Source organism: Salmo trutta, chromosome 10, assembly GCF_901001165.1.
Source record: "Salmo trutta chromosome 10, fSalTru1.1, whole genome shotgun sequence".
Taxonomy (NCBI): Eukaryota; Metazoa; Chordata; class Actinopteri; order Salmoniformes; family Salmonidae; genus Salmo; species Salmo trutta.
Genome location: NC_042966.1, coordinates 11,834,644 through 11,850,780, shown reverse-complemented (window position 1 = coordinate 11,850,780; position 16,137 = coordinate 11,834,644). Strand labels below are relative to the sequence as shown.

The following is a 16,137-nucleotide window of genomic DNA, read 5'->3' as shown; positions in this document are numbered from 1 at the left end:
GAATTTTTACAACACATAATTACACAACTACATATCATCTCAGCACAGCACAGTATGTACCGTTAATCTCACTTTAACTTCTAATACCCAGTCTTACATAAGCCCGTCTGGTGATTCTTTGTGACCAATCAGGACCTGGAATCTCATTTTAAGACTCCACTCTCCGTGCATTGCTCACTGCGTCATTTAAGAGGGCATGTTTGGCACTAATATGGATAGAGGGGAGGTCATCAGGGGGAGGAACTCATTTAGGCAATTGTGGTCTCGGTTAATTAGGCTAAAATCAGACGTCACGTAGTGTTTTAATGGAAAGGTGGTATATTAAGACTGGGCTATATTTGTTTTTATTGTGAAGCAGTGATGTAAGTGTCTACATCTAGACTTTTTCATCCCCTCCTGACAAACATTAGCTTCATTAGGAGGGGACCCATCACCTTTGATTAGAATACATTGATGTGCATTGACCATAGATAGACATCGCATCGTTGTGTCTTTCCCATTATGGCGTTTGTAAGATCACGGGCAGCACCATTTTGAAGTAGTCCATTTTCTTTTTCTACGATGGGTGCACAATGCCACCTGGAGTGTGTTGTTTGAACAACTATAAAGCCAAGGTTGGCGCTTTACTGCCACCTGCAGTTATGGAATGTTTGCTCACGAGTATAATTCATTGGCTGATCCCTCCTGGTGACCTGGATGGAATTATGGGATCCTTCCTTAACCCATAGGAAGTCCCACACAGTTGACTACTTCAAAATGGTGGAAGTCCTCAATGACGCTGCCCATGCTAAAACAGACTTTTGGGCACTGGAGTCCTTTATCTACCACTATGGTATTGACTAATGTGTGACCTGTTCACAACTGAAATATGGTCTGGTTTTGACAAGTTGCGATCAACATGTACTGAATACTAAGACGTGTGTGCAGTATTTGCATTTAATAATGACAAAGATATTCAAAAGAACAGAAAATGAATTTTGTTTTTTATTTTCTTTTACCTTTATTTAACTAGGCAAGTCAGTTAAGAACAAATTCTTATTTTCAATGGCGGCCTAGGAACAGTGGGTTAACTGCCTTGTTCAGGGGCAGAACGAAGGAGTAAGATATATAAGAAATAAATAATACATTCAAACCAATTCCTTACTTTATAGAACAATTATATATTCAAATGAATACACAGTTAAAAAAATATACTCAGTTTTAAGTTTTATGAATTTGTTGAGACAACTGTTTATTGTTCACCTGTAGAGTGCGCTCTATACACATTATTCAATGAAGAACTTCCCCAAAAGTTGAACTTCATAAATGCACATTGAATATTCATATAGTAGTACAACTGCAGCACAGAAATGCACTGTTATGTAATAGTGCCATCCTTTACCTATAATCCACAATCTCTGACTCTAATATGAAACTAATGAGAACAATCCATATTTAATTCAAAGCAATAATTTAGAAGTCATAATCAGAAATGCCCTGCTATAAAAATACTTTAAAAATCTAATACCATAAAACTTGTAGAGCAAGATATAGCCAACTGATAAATAAACAACACTATGTACAAACTCTTTAGATATCATGATAATTTTGTTATAGATATCAAACTATAGATGCACACAGACTTAATACAGATGTAGGATCTTAATTTGAGCCAGTTTGCTACTGCAGGAAAATAATCCTGCAGCAACAAGAAATGTGAATTATTATGTGGATTATAATTAACATGTGTTAAAGAATTAGAAGCTAGGATAGCCTGAAAATGTGAAAGTAGGTTTAGTGTCTCTAGCTTGAATGTCTGAAGAGTTACTGTTGGTTGGTTATGTTATGCAAATTTTTATATTTATTGTTGATACAAGATTTTCAGAATTTAAAGTTAGGATAGACTGAACATGAGAAAGTTGGTTTGGTGTCTCTAGCTTGAACGGTTCAAGAGTTACTGTTGGTGAGTTATTTTATGCAAATGAATGCACATTTATATAGTTATTGTTGATTACGATTTCAAAGAATGTGAAGTTACAATAGCCTGAACATGTGACGGTTGGTTTAGTGTCTCTAACTTTTACTGTTCAAGAGTTACTGTTGGTGAGTTATTTTATGCTAATTTATGCAAATGTTTATCATTCTAGTTGATTAAAGTTTTAAAGAATCTGAAATTAGAATAGTCTGGAAATGTGAAAGTTGGTTTGGTGTCTCCAACTTGAACGTTTCAAGAGTTACTGTTGATGAGTTATTTTATGCTAATGGAGGCAGTCTGTTGGGGCAGTCTGCACATTGGGACGTTGGTTTCGTGTTAATAGCTTAAGTCGTTTAAGCGCTAGAGAGAACAGAATAAATTAATTAATAATAATAATGTGAGTATGTAAGAAATCTAGAGTTGTGTATTGTTTTGCATGCGCACCTAATTAAGATCCTACATCTGTAGATCCAATTTATGATCTATTTTATTTTCTAAAACCCTAATAATAATAATGATAACGCTCATAAATAATTTATAAATATTGTATCATAGGCTTTATTGCTATTCTAGAAAGACTGCATTTGCTGAACATATACTCAATAAAAGAACTAAAATGCATCCTTACAACAGAACTGTACAGATTTACAGTAAGGGTTAAAGGGGACCACCATGGCTGTTACCACTCACTACCTACATCCACACTCTGCCACCTTCATCTCCTCGTACGGGTGTCGTATAGTGATGACACCATTCTCCTGGTACATGACCGTGATGGGGTCCAGTTTTGTGGGAACGCAACACGCCATGTTGGCTTTTTTGGGGTTCTTGAGATTGACCAGGGTTTGGATGAGAGCGTGTTTGGAAGGGGTCATGTCGTCAGTCAGGGGGTAGTAACACACCCCTCTACACTCAAAGGCGTCATACTCAGGGGGCGCTACGATCCACTGGTCCCAGCCGATATCTTTGAAGTTGACTCGCATGGAGGTCCGTCGGCAGTAGTTGGTGTCCGCCTGCCTCTTCCGCCTGGGGTGTAAGTCCAAGGGGATCTCATTGTAGTCGCTCCCTTGCCAGTCGCTCCCTGAGAAGAGTGTCTCTTCCTCATGAACTATCATCTCCCTCAGCTCCTTCTTGGCCTCTCTCTTCCTGCTCCCCAGGTCATCAGAGAAGACGATCAAAGCAGCTGCCGTGTTATCCCTCCCACCCACCCCCACGCTCACGTCCAAACCTCCACCTTTGAAAGGCCCACAGTCCCACCTGTCGACCACCACTTCAAACTCACTGGCCCCGCGGTCCGACTTGACCCAACTCTGGATGGCAGTGGTCACATCAAAAGTTTCCCAAGAGTGATGGGTACCAATGACCTCTTTCCCATCCACAAGGTGGGCAATGGCCTTGTTTCCTTTATACTCCACTTCATAGACCTTTATGGAAGCCACGATCCCATTGGTAGAGGTTGAGGTTGTCCTATTATCCAGCAGGGTGAACAGCCTGAGTTCCGCCATGGTGACCTCTTCGTGATTTGGGACAGTTACATTGAACAGAAGTCTGTGTTTTGACTTGGTGCCATTTCTTTCAGAGTGACTGACGTCTGCAAAAGTAGGCAAAAGGCATGCATAGTTTCATATTTGATATCACTTATTTGTATCAAAAGCCTTAGAGGCACACAGGCTTATTAAGCATACATAATACAGTGTCTATGTATGAAAATGTTGTGATCATTGATAAAATCCCCCAAATTCATGTTTGACTTGCCTATGTACATACCTTGAACGGTGAAGCTGCGAATGACATCAGAACGAGGCATCGAGGACGAGTCGGAGGCATACTTGTTGTACAGTTCAATCATGAACGGCGGCGGGTATACCTTGCTTTGCTCATGTGGGACATCGGATAAATTGAGTTTCCTCAGAAACTCTTCCTTCATGGTTCCCAGAAAGCTGTGTAACCTGTCCTCCTCTTCGACCAGGTCCCGCTCGGAAGTCTCAGAGAAGCCCCCGCGATCTTCCCTTTGGAGGACATCGTTCAGTGGTTTGCACCGACAGGAGCCCGTGGACACCAGCAAACTCAGACACATCTGGAAGAAGAAACGCCTTGAGCACTGCATCTTCAGATCAGATCCTTCCCAATCGACACGCTTTACTTTCCCAGTTCCCACTATGTATTTAAAACTGACTTTGGGTGACAATCTGTTGAAATTGAGTTTCTTCTACGCTAGGGCTATAGTTCTGGGGGTCCGCTCCCATGCTCTAGAGTAAACAGTAGCCTCATGTCAACCAAAATAGTAGCACGGCCATTCTTATCTCGACCATTGATGTCTTGTTTTAGGCTTTGTTATCGTTAGAGGGCTTGAAGTTAATGAAGATTCTGTAAACATTTACAGACACGCTGTGATAATGAGAGAGACGCTGGACATTGTGAGGCTACTGACAAACACTTTACTAAATTCTTCCCTCTTGCTTCCCACATGCGGGTCAAAGCTCAGGCCAACGCAAATCAAAATGTATATGTTCAGAAAGGCAGTGAAATACATATCAGGGTTGGGGAGTAACTGATTCACATGTAATCTGAATATTAAAAAAACTGCAACTTTAATGAATTACATTACCAGCTAAAATAATGTAATCAGATTACAGATACTTTTGAAAAACTAGATTATTGCTTCTTGGATTACAACTGAATTTAGAAAGGATGTTTGCAATAAAAATAATTGATGACACCTTTCTGTTTTCTCAATAACAATGATTTCAGCAATGAAAAAAGGTGCAAGTTTAAGGTTGCTCCATCTGAGCGAGTCTGGGCACAAGTCAGAAACCACTATAATGATATAGCAAATTAATTTGATGGATCCTTTTTTGTCTTATTTTAATGCCTCTTAAGGGGAAAGTAATCTGATTATGTTACTGAGGTTGGGTAATCCCAAAGTTATATTACCGATTACAATTTTGGACCAGTAACTAGTAATTGTAACGGATTACATTTAGAAAGTAACCTACCCAACCCTGTACATAGTAAGACTTGTTTATCTTTCAGATACATAAGCAATACAGATATCATACTTGTTCAACAGAGAAAACAGTAACACATGTACTTTTCAATTTTAGTTACAGGTTAAATTGGTAGCACTGAATGAATCAAGCTGCATCGTTCTATGTTGGGTAGAACACCTTCTTCATCACCAGTATGTCATACAGTGGCTAGGATCCAGTGTCGTCGTGGGGGGTACATCAGAGGCAAATGTATCTGAGGACGTTGGCCTGAGTCAGGGCACTCCTCCCACCCCTCCCAAAAAACAGAGTAAAGACCATTGAAATATCCTCTGATATACATTTTCCAATGCATTGGAAATGAAGGGACTTTCTTAACCTGTCTGAAATGAGTAACACATTCCTATCTCCTAAACATTCCTGGAGCAGCCTTTAATTCTAATATTAGCCTATTGACTAAAACTGTAAGTATGTAGGATGCTCTTTATGTATCTTCATAAGATGATGATACACAAAGAGGACTCAGGCCAACATCATCCTAAAATGATTACAACCCCACACAATCTTCCATGTTTTTCATAATACAAACTATACTTTATGTTCTATTCAGTTTATTTCCATTTAAGTTTACAGTCAATCTAGGCAATATTTTGGCAATTTAAGCACAAACGATAAAAAACGGACATATTCACAATTCAGTTACAGTTTTTCTCAATCGCTTTGGCTCAATTCTCGAACGACAATTATTTTTTTCAAAACAATAATTTCAAATCTCTGAACAATTAGTTTCTTGTTCACACCAGATTTGAATTTCCTTTTCATTTAAGCAAATTGCACGTGTTTTGGCACGTGTGCAAAAGAGTAAGTACAATTGTCTACAGTTTGCACAATAACTACATGCACGTGGCTGATCAAAACTGACGAGTTGATTCTCAGTGAAACTGTCATACTCTTCACAACTTCTAACCATTCTTTCATCGTGTGAGCCGTCACGTGCAAAATGATCCATTGAATTATCAAAATCTGTCAGACATACGAGTATATTCCATAAATATCTATGACATGGAATGTTTGTGATGTCTGCTAAATTGGAAAATTACCTGCCAGACCAACAAGAGTGACAGGATGTCCACCAAGAAGATGGGAACTTGTAGTGTTACGTACTGTGAGGAGGTACAATTGTTTTTTTTTTTTTTACAGAAACTACCGCAGGTTTTTTCATTGTTGTTGCGGATTTTACATTTTTTTTGTTGCACGGATATCATTTTGTGTCAAATTTTCTGTTCACTATGTATGACTTTACATGTCAGAAATATGTAAAAATGGACATGCAAATGGGAATTTTCGGTTTACATGTAACACATTGCTACAAAAATAAATGTACTGTATACATACAAATGTGCATATCCTTTTTCTCTGTACTACAATATTGTACAGTATTGACCTTTCCCAGTAAACTTTTTTCTACTGTTGAAATCGGTATCTAAAAAGCTCAGTGTGATACACAATAGCATTCAGCTAGACAAAACTGACATTATTGTGTATTACAGTAAGCAGTCAGTGTCTACAAAAAAAGTAGAGCAAAACTGAAACGTGTATATAACAAACATTTCCAGGGTAGACTGTCATGGTGAAAAAACATCTAAACATTTTGACCAGTACGGCTCACACGATGACAACATTTTTCTTCATTTTGGTGGCATTTTGGTGGCATTACTACATTTTGCAGACATGCAATAGAGTTGTGACGTCCCATAAAACAGTTGTGACAATTGCACTTACAGTTTAGAGAATGTTAAGACGGTTTCAAAAAATGAGCCAAAGCGATTGAGAAAAACTGTTAATGGGGAAATAGAAGTTACATAGCACAATATTCTCAAACACCTTTGTGGTAGTTTGACATGAATCGACTGTACATGCAGTATGATGTTGAAAATGTTGGCTGTAATAAGTGTGCACTAGTGATGGATTGTTTCATCAATAACATCAAAACAATTCATCTCAGGTCCACATCTTCAAATGGCAATTTTGTAACTATTTTTCTATTTCAAAACAGCAGGTGGCAGCAATGTGCTGCATATCTCCCTTTTCTTTGAAAATGATGACTGCGGATCCCTAATTCAAACTGATGCAAACATTTAATTTGATATTCCACAGTGAGTACCTATAACATGACCACAGTATGCATACAGTCAGAAAACGATATGGAATTATTTATTAAAATAGTACAATCTCTCATGCATTAACCATTTATTTTAGCAGATTATTTCAAACAACTAGTGAGCACTACATAAACGACAGGCAAAGCATAGTTTAAGATTCCATCAATTATTTACAAAAAAAGTCCCATTTAGTTGTATTAGTTACAAGATTATTTACAGAGGTTGAGCTTTTGAGTCTGGTGCCGTATGAAGTCTTGAGTCCAATAGTCTAAGTGCAGTATATGGCAATAGGGTCCAGTATTTGAGTTACTCTGGGGTCTGGGTATAGATCAAGAGCCAGCTCTGGATGGCTGAAGGCTTGGAACTGACAGTTAGTCATACAATTCACCTACAGTTGAGCTGCTGAATGACAAAGAAAATTCTGTGTGAGGGTCAGACGTAGCGTTCTCTGCATCCCACCACCCGTAAACCCTTATCTATAATCCATATCTCCCTCCGTGGTGAGTTCATCCATTGTAGTCTCATCCAAAGATGTCTTTCTTTTTTTACTCTATTGACTGAATGTCTCTCCTGCTCCACTCTGTCTGATTCATTGTAATCTGTTTTATGCATTATGCATTGAGGCTCTTTCCCGGGTGGTTCTACCGGCAGCCACAGGTCTCCACAGACATGTTGGGGTAAACCTTCAGCACCATGTTCCGGCTGGGGTCCAGGAAGAGAACACTCAGAGAGCTCATCCTGTCCGGAACACAGCAGGGCTCCGGAATGCCGGGAACGATTCCCACCGCCCTCACAATGCTCTGGATGGTGGCGTGGTTCGAGGGCCGGATAACCTGGGAGCCAGGAAAGAAGCTGGAGTTGAGAGGGATTCTCTTTCACAAGGAAATATGAGGATGACATCACATTTGTCAGGCAGGTATTTAATACAGCATACCCCGTAGACGAATTGAATCAATTTCAAGCATATTTTCAAGACAATGGAACATTCTATTGACTAAATAAATACTACACGACACACTGCAGTAAAACACTACGCTAACTTACCTTAGGAATAGGAAATCTGCAGGTGCCTGCACAGTAGTAGGCATCAAAGGCTTTCGGGGCTAACACCCACTCGCTCCAGCCGATGTCTGCAAAGTCCACTCTCAGGTAGCGTCGGGCGCAGACCCTGGGCTCACTCCACTGTCTCCTGCGAGCCTTCTTCATGGTCCTCTCATCAAAGCTCAGCACCTGGGGCTTATTCAAGCCCTCACTGCTGTCCTGGCCTTGCTTTCGCCCATCTTTCATTGAGGGCTTAATCTTGGGAGAAAAATAAGTGCTCTCCCATAGTTCATGGTTCTTCAGGGTGTGAAACTGGACTTCAGGCAGGTCATTGTTCTGTATTTGGTCCAAGGGGGACACTGCTTCTCTTTTCAGCCTGGAGGCTGGAGGAGATGCATTGGGGGACCGGGTGGGCTCCTCGCCTGAAGGGAAAGGCCCGTACCTCTGCAAGGTCATGGCCACGCTGTTGGGCTCAGATATGGACATGTCGTTGGCGTACACCAGGACGTACGGTAGGCTGGCTGGAGAGAGGCGCTCCTGGTTCCTCTGGGGCCTCACCCCAAAGTCAAACTCTGCAGAGACGAGGAGCTCTCCCAGGACGCGGGCCTCTCTGACTACAGCGGAGACTTCCCTTGTCTGCCAGGACCCTCTCCTGGGAGGGGGCAGGGTGACGTTGCCCAGCGGGGAGGCAAAGGCAGAGTTCGGGGACGTTCCTCGGAAGAGGAGCTGGGACGGGGGAAGCTGCTGGAGGTGCTGGATGCGACAGGAAGCGTTTCGGGAGCGCCGGCAGATCCAGGGCCGGTGGCGGGGGCGCTGGTCCAGGAAGTGGAATGTGGCGGACAGGATGACCTCCGACTCCTGGATGGTTGACAGGTTGAAATGGAACCACACACTGTCCGCGGAGACTCCTGCAAAGAAAAGAAAGACGTGATCATGTGTGTCGACAGCATTTTTAATTCTACACGTTCTTTTTCAACATGCTTTCAACAGCTTTTCTGCAACCACAATGTCATAAAAGCCACGAATGATTATCCGTGGGTGAAATATCCTCACATACAATAGGCTACAGTGCAATCATTACGGCATGATTACACTGATTGCAATGCACACTATTTCGACTACCATAAACAATACACTTAATGTCATCCCTTGACTCCCACTACTGCTTGAAAGATAAAAATTGCCCCTGAATAGGTCTCAGCCATATGGAAATGCTTAGGAGAGCATGGAATAGAGTTTTCCATGTGCCTTTAATAGTGTCTGAGTGACTGTCATAATAGGCTCTTGTCTAACATCTCATGAATATTAACCGTAGCCTATACCAAAACGGTGATAGGGCATGGGGGTGCTTATATAAAACACATACAATAGCCCAACTTAATTATTATTAATTTGTTGCTCTTGCAAAATGATGTTTATGTCACTTTGTATGGTTCCAAGGCTACTCTAGCTGCTGCGTTCAAAGTCCCCCTCCTACGGCTGTCAGCATCCCACCACGTTCCTATTAGGTGTGATATTATAGTATCATGCAGTAAAATATAAACATGTAGGAGGACACTCACCTGGAATAGCTTTAAAACTTCTCACGGTATTTCCGTCTCGATGGCGGTGAGTCTCCTTACTGTACTTTTCATAGAGTTTGAACATATTGATTGAGACCACGTCCCGCGATGCGGTTTCGCGCGCGGAAGAGTGATCCGAAGCCTGTTCGATATTGCTGTCGTGCTGCGTCATGTCGGATGGCTCCACGGATGAAACTTCCCCGATACTGGAATTTAAAAATAATAACAAATGCACCAGATGTAATAATATATTTTCCATATTGTCTATGCAAAACGCGTTATTCCATCAAGTAAGGTCTTTCTTTAGTATTTGAATGTGACAAAATGTGAGAAAAGTCGTCCACAGTTTGATCTGCAGTGCAATTCCGGGATGCGCTTGATTAGTGTTATCCTTTTACTCAAATGTAGATTGGAGTTAAGTGTTTAAAAAAGGTACATCGTATGACAGGCACACTTCACAGCTTATAGCTCCACACTTGTTTAATACTACTAGAGCGACCAGGGGATAGCCTACTGCTTTAGCAGTGACAGACGGTGACGCTTTGGAGCGTTCAGCCAACGAGAGTCAAGCCCACAAATCTCCCCCATTGTACAATCATAAACTACTTTACGCGTAGAGAGCAGGCTACTCAGACGAATGGTGCTCGTTGAATAAAGTTAGACCAAAGCTAAATCAATGTCTGCAAGATCCCATGATGATAATAGTTTACATAACAGAACCGAATATAATAGCATAGTATATGTCAGGGGTCTTCAACATTTTCTTTCCCAGGTACCAAGGCAAACCAGCGACCCAGGACCCCATCATACGTTAGCAAAAAAAAATAAACGCTTTTCACATGTCTTGTCTTATCATCAGGTGAATGATAATGGCAAAGAGAAGTAATCAATATTTTAAAATGAGTAGATTTTGTTATACAATTTTTAATTATTTTGATCTCCTCACATTATGATTGGAAGAGGATGTGTAAAACTCTAACATAGCCTATTAGATAGAAAGGTAAGCTGCATATAATGCCCTTTTAGTGTAAGAGCTGTTTGAAAATCATCTGCAATTTCAGCCTGTTTTGGTGGGATTGAGTTTTTACCTTCCATGGCGTAAACTGGTTAATAGACCAATAAGAAAAAGATTTCCTAACCTATTGGTCAATAACAGCAAATGTTTTTTTTTCTCCTCCCCACTCCCAGATAGTCCTTGCAAAATTCTTGTTGAGAAATTGCCTTTTGCTGTTTTCATTTTAATTGAAAACCATCACAGAAAGGTATTAATTGTTACCCAGAAATGATTTGATATTGAGATAAAAACGGATGCACTGGACCTTTAAACACATGGCTAGAAAGTAAGGAACTTGTCTGTCAGCCCTGCATTAAAGACCAACTCCATCTATGCCTGGAGTTTAAGTGGTTTAGAGTTCAGAACATTGCAAGTATGACAACAGGAATTATGAATTCATTGTTGGGTTTTTTGCATGTTGATGTTTTTGGCATCTCATTTTCTTTAATTGAAAAGGGTTCCATGCATCACGGGGCAAATATAAAGCATTTGTTACACTCTAGTCTAAACCTAACGTTGACTCTGTAAACTGTCTATTTCCTTCCCTTGTAGATAACCATAAGCATGATGATCACATAATGACTAGGGTACAGGGCACTCCCTTTTGTAGTCCAGAGTTGCATGAAGAATTGATGTTTCGGTGGTTGGCTGATATGTAAAAATATGTCTCTGTTCCTGGTCTCTCCAGCCAACCATGTGATTTTAAGACATTTTTAGAGGTACTCTTGTTTTTCTTCCATGTCATTCTTTCATGGCCCCTTGGTCAGAGGGGCCTGCTGGAGTCTCCTGGGTTTCTGAGGTCTTGATGTCTAGTTAACAGCAAGACAATGCGGACCCTGTGAGAGAGGTGGTGACAGCCTGGCTACTGGGGTCAGTGAGCCATTAAAATACCTTCTACTGACCCGACGGGAATCACTGGGGCCTTTCACACCACGCTTTACATGTCCTGCAACAGCACTAAAGGCCCCTGCTCCTGAAGCACTCACTAAAGCAAGGATTGTCTTAAGCTTATCAGTACACAGCCGAAGCAAGATCGTATCAGCCTCAGCCGTCATGATGTGAGGAAATCATGGTAGACCCTTCCCATTACCAGAGAGCCACCCATAATTATTGTATATGAGTCAGAGTCCCAATATCAATTGATTATTGTTGTCTCACTCTAAGCTCTTGTATTCCTTAGCTGGTCATCGTTTCAGACATAGCCTATCAACAGAGGCAGAGCATTTTTAAATCAGTACAACAGACACTGCACAAGGCCAATGACACATAAGACCATTTAAGAAATGCCATCCTATATGACATCATGCATGCATGAATCACCTCTGGTAGAGAGATGAAATAGGGGGAGAGAAGAATATGCTCTTATTCACAGAATATCTGCCTGGGGGCGCTCATCAAGGAGTAAAAGACAGCGAGTCCGCCATGTTGCTTTTGGCCGGACACCAATCTCCCCTTGACTTGTTTTCTTACTGCTGGCTTGGACTAAATGACCGCTCTGACTGATTTGGTCATGGATGTCCGAGGTCCATGAAAACCCCTCCATTACCCATCTGATCCCTGCCAAGATGTTCATGTGTGATCACACAGCCCCTCACCAGACTGGGTCCTCTGCCATACCTCCCTCATTGAAACACAGAGAGAGAAGAGTTTACATCAATGTCCTCCTGAGAAAAACAGACAGGAAGACAGACAGCCTCCTCTTCCAGAGAGATATCCGGGAACATCTCCTGCATTTGCATAACAGCGCACATAGCCATCAACGCCAACAGAAGATGGAATGTCTCCTGGAAAGGAAATGTTATGACAAATTTATGGCCCAAATCCCAGCAAATTTCGGGATTTATGGGTAGATGTGACATCCGAGTGGGGTTGGCGTAGTTTATTCTCCCCACTCTCCACCTGGGCTGTTAGCTGAGAGAATCATCACTTCAGGGTGTATTTCTGCAGGCCTTGTCTCATCCAGCCAGTCCTCTCAGAAATCTTAGTTCTGAATAGAGGACTGACCCAGTTCCATGACCTGTCAGAGCTCAACATGAAAGTGAGTCATTTATCATTGGGAGTTCAGACATTTGGGTTGAGTAACAAAGGTAATGAGCTGCTCTCAGCAGTGTGAGCTGCCCTGTGTTATTTCTGCAAAAAACATTTTTTTTCTTCTTTTTTCTCCAAGATACAAAATTAGACTTGTTCTCTGACCACAGGAATGTTAGCAAAGTTATCTTTACCTCAAAGTTATCTTTGCTTTCATTCTTCTCAGGAATAATTGACTGTAGATGGGGGAAATCCCTAAGCACAAAAGGCAGAGAAAGAAACCATACTCTTGAATCAAGATTACATCCACTCATTAGATGGTTTTATTTCTAAAGCAAATTTTTCTAGTCCCCAAGTTATCTTTACGCCTTGATATACAGTCTGCACTGCAGTATATTTGCCAAAACACAACTAGCACAATAAAACATGAACACTAACACAATTGACCCCATGAACTCTTACCAGTGCAATGTCATACTGAGATGTGTCATTCTCTTTTTCTTATGACGATACGTCAAGTTATTATCAAGTGATGATCACTTTCCTGAACATGAACTCATTGCTTTGATTACATAAAGCATGCTTTAATTGACTTGTTAGTGATTCCTCATGTGAGATGCCTATCTGAAAACAAGCAAGCCTGATGTGTTTGGGCACTTTTGAAAAATGGACCATGATATTGAGTTACAACCGTTATTCACATTTGGAAGCTTCTGTTTGGAAGACACGTTGAGTTTGGCTAAGAAACAGCTGCCTGGTCCCTCTTGTTTATGCCTGCGATGAGTCGAGGAAAGCACGATTGGTCATAGAGCGTTGTATTCCATCCGCATGGTTATCAATCACTTCAAGGGCTCCCGAACATGAAGGCCATTTTCCCATCATCGTTCAGTCGGTGAGACCATTACAATCCACGTTAATGCACCAAACGGACTGATGACTGGCACCGCTCTCTCGCCTCCCGTCCGCACCATTTCGTTCGACTGTTTATAAATCACTCCATAATGCCGTGATTTTGGCCCTGCGCAATTATGATGTGATTTTCCCTTAAGCCCTTTTTTCATGATACAGTATGTCAGTGCTCAGACACACATGATTCGGATATAGTGTGTAACTTACCAGCCAGTTTAAAACTTGTGCCTCACTCCTCTCCCCTCCATCCCCTTTTTTCATGAGAGAGAATGGAATTAGCTTGGTGTATTTCAGACATACTTTTCTGGCCAAGGATATTGTTTTCCTTGGCCTCACACAGTAAGTCTGCTATTATGGTCCTTTTTCATGTCTATAAATGGATTATTTTCATGGATCCAAACGGGAATGCTTGATTTTTGCCGGGATTTAAGAGGATACTGTACTCTGTTAGGGGCCCGGATTTGCTACCCTTATTCTCATAGTGCTTTACTTTGATCGATTATTACGGTATTTACCAAATTGTTCAGAAATGCACCTCCAAAGCTCTGGAGAAAGTAACATTTAGCTGAGGTCTGGTGACCTACAGGGGAGATGAGAAATGTTAGCTTAGTGTAGATATCCTGTTCTTCCGAGAGGGAGAGAGAGGGAATGAAAGAAAGACAAAGAGAGCAATAAATGGAAAGAAAAAGAAAGTTGAAGACAGTAAATATAATATGGAACGAATCCGAGGGAAAGAATGAGAGAGAACACCCACACCAACTAACCAGCAAGCCAGCCAGCCAGCCCAGCCAGGTCACCTTTGATACAAGTCAGTATTCAGCATCCATCCATGTCTGAGGACGTCTGGAAATGACATGGAAACCGGCTACTAGAGGTAAGAGTGAGTGCTGTTACCTTCAAGTAGGTAAGCATCTGCCTCTGGTGCCAAAGGTTGCACATTAGAATCCAGTGATAGAAAGTTGTTTTTGAGATTTTTGTTTTAATCCTATCCCAAACCTTAATCTTTACCTTAACCTTTCGGAGTTAATGCTTAACCTTAAGATTTCGGAGTTGATGCCTAAACTTAACCCAAACTTTAAAAATTCAGAGTTAATGCCTAAACTTTACCTTAAACACTTTGAAATTTGACATTTGGAGCAACTTCAAAATATGATGTTTGAGAAACATGGATGAACGTCTAATTCTGACGTTAGACTGTGAGAGCTTGTTGGCCAGCCAGCCAGCTGCAGCCCTGCTCTGCTCTGTGTGCCTGTTACTGACGTGATTTCCCCTCTGACAGCTGTGAGTGCTGGGCCCCCTGCACCAGGGCAGCTTTGATCTCTGCCTCTCTGTCACTCAACGTTAGTTACCCTTCAGGATGGAGACAGTCTCTCTCCCACTGCCCCAACTCTCCACACACTGGGCATTCTGCAGCCAGATTCGTCTACTGCTGCAAGTCAATATTATTGTTAATACCACTGATATTGTTCATGTGATTTGAGTATTGAGTCCATTGGTCATGTAGGTTTTAACTGTATCCCAGCAGATAAGACTTACTTAGGGACTTATTGGAACATGTTTCTTGAATGTGTGACGAAGGTCTGACTGTGTGTTGGGAACACTCATATTTGGGTGCACACTTGTGAGTTGAGTGTCAAGGTACAGTAGCATCATTTGGCGAAAGATGGACTAAAAAGCTTTCAGCTGTGTTTTGCATTGGCTATGGTAAGATAGCCATCCATTGGAACCAACTGATGTCTATACTTCTGAGGGAACCAATTAACTCTCAGTCTCTGACTCAACCAAAACCTCATATATGTACACACAACAAAACTCTTGTCAACCGGCCAACATGTACTGTACTGGGGCTAATTTCAGGTTTCGTATGACTTATTTCTCTAATTACAGCCTCCGCAGAGGATGCTCTCGCTACATTGCCAGGAACGATCATCTAGCCCCAATATGAACCTTTGACATCGAATATCTTGAACACATAATGAGCAAGGTTGTCTGCTGCATTCAACAGAAAAATCCCACACCTCACAAACCACTTTCTTTCAAGTTCCCTGTCTCTCTTTTGGTCTATGTTGAGTGAAGTCAGTCAGAAAGACAGAGCCAAACACCGTTCACTCAGATATTCATGAAATTGCCTTGGGAGGTAGGGGACTCAATTGCAATGTGTCATTTCAATTAATTTCAATGTCTTTCATGTCACGAGCAGGAAACAATAAAGTTTGTGAAATGGTTGGCTTCCATTTAACAACATTTAACTGGACTTCTACTATATATGATTTAACCATCAACATATGTTTACTTCTTCCAATGCGGGGGCCCTCGCTGTAACTGAAGAATGTGTTTTTCAGATCAACCATCAAATGTAACCCTCTTGGTGTGAAAAGCACCTCACAAAAGCGCATAGTGCTTTGACAGCATTGGGGCGGGTGGTTGGGTATTAGGGGGG

At 41.4% G+C, this 16,137-nt stretch overlaps 2 protein-coding genes across 2 annotated transcripts; both read right to left on the bottom strand.

Annotated features, from left to right (window-relative positions):
* Positions 1–1,215: 1,215 nt before the first annotated feature.
* On the bottom strand, positions 1,216–4,767 carry LOC115201111 (growth/differentiation factor 2-like). The gene is made up of 2 exons (XM_029764406.1): positions 3,722–4,767; positions 1,216–3,545 (listed from the first exon to the last, which is right to left on the bottom strand). The coding sequence occupies exons 1-2, from the start codon at positions 4,059–4,061 to the stop codon at positions 2,644–2,646; spliced, it is 1,242 nt and encodes a 413-aa protein (XP_029620266.1). The 5' UTR covers positions 4,062–4,767; the 3' UTR covers positions 1,216–2,643.
* Positions 4,768–5,532: 765 nt separating this feature from the next.
* On the bottom strand, positions 5,533–10,191 carry LOC115201110 (growth/differentiation factor 10). The gene is made up of 3 exons (XM_029764405.1): positions 9,707–10,191; positions 8,148–9,052; positions 5,533–7,936 (listed from the first exon to the last, which is right to left on the bottom strand). The coding sequence occupies exons 1-3, from the start codon at positions 9,963–9,965 to the stop codon at positions 7,745–7,747; spliced, it is 1,356 nt and encodes a 451-aa protein (XP_029620265.1). The 5' UTR covers positions 9,966–10,191; the 3' UTR covers positions 5,533–7,744.
* Between the last annotated feature and the right edge of the window lie 5,946 nt (positions 10,192–16,137).

Excerpts from the sequence above, each read along its gene's own strand:
- LOC115201111 (XM_029764406.1), bottom strand. The coding sequence starts at position 4,061 with ATGCAGTGCTCAAGGCGTTTCTTCTTCCAGATGTGTCTGAGTTTGCTG. Across the intron at positions 3,546-3,721 it reads TCGCAGCTTCACCGTTCAAG|ACGTCAGTCACTCTGAAAGA; the intron begins GTATGTACATAG and ends CTACTTTTGCAG.
- LOC115201110 (XM_029764405.1), bottom strand. The coding sequence starts at position 9,965 with ATGGAAAATATATTATTACATCTGGTGCATTTGTTATTATTTTTAAAT. Across the intron at positions 9,053-9,706 it reads AAGTTTTAAAGCTATTCCAG|GAGTCTCCGCGGACAGTGTG; the intron begins GTGAGTGTCCTC and ends TTTTCTTTGCAG. Across the intron at positions 7,937-8,147 it reads GCAGATTTCCTATTCCTAAG|GTTATCCGGCCCTCGAACCA; the intron begins GTAAGTTAGCGT and ends CCTGGCTCCCAG.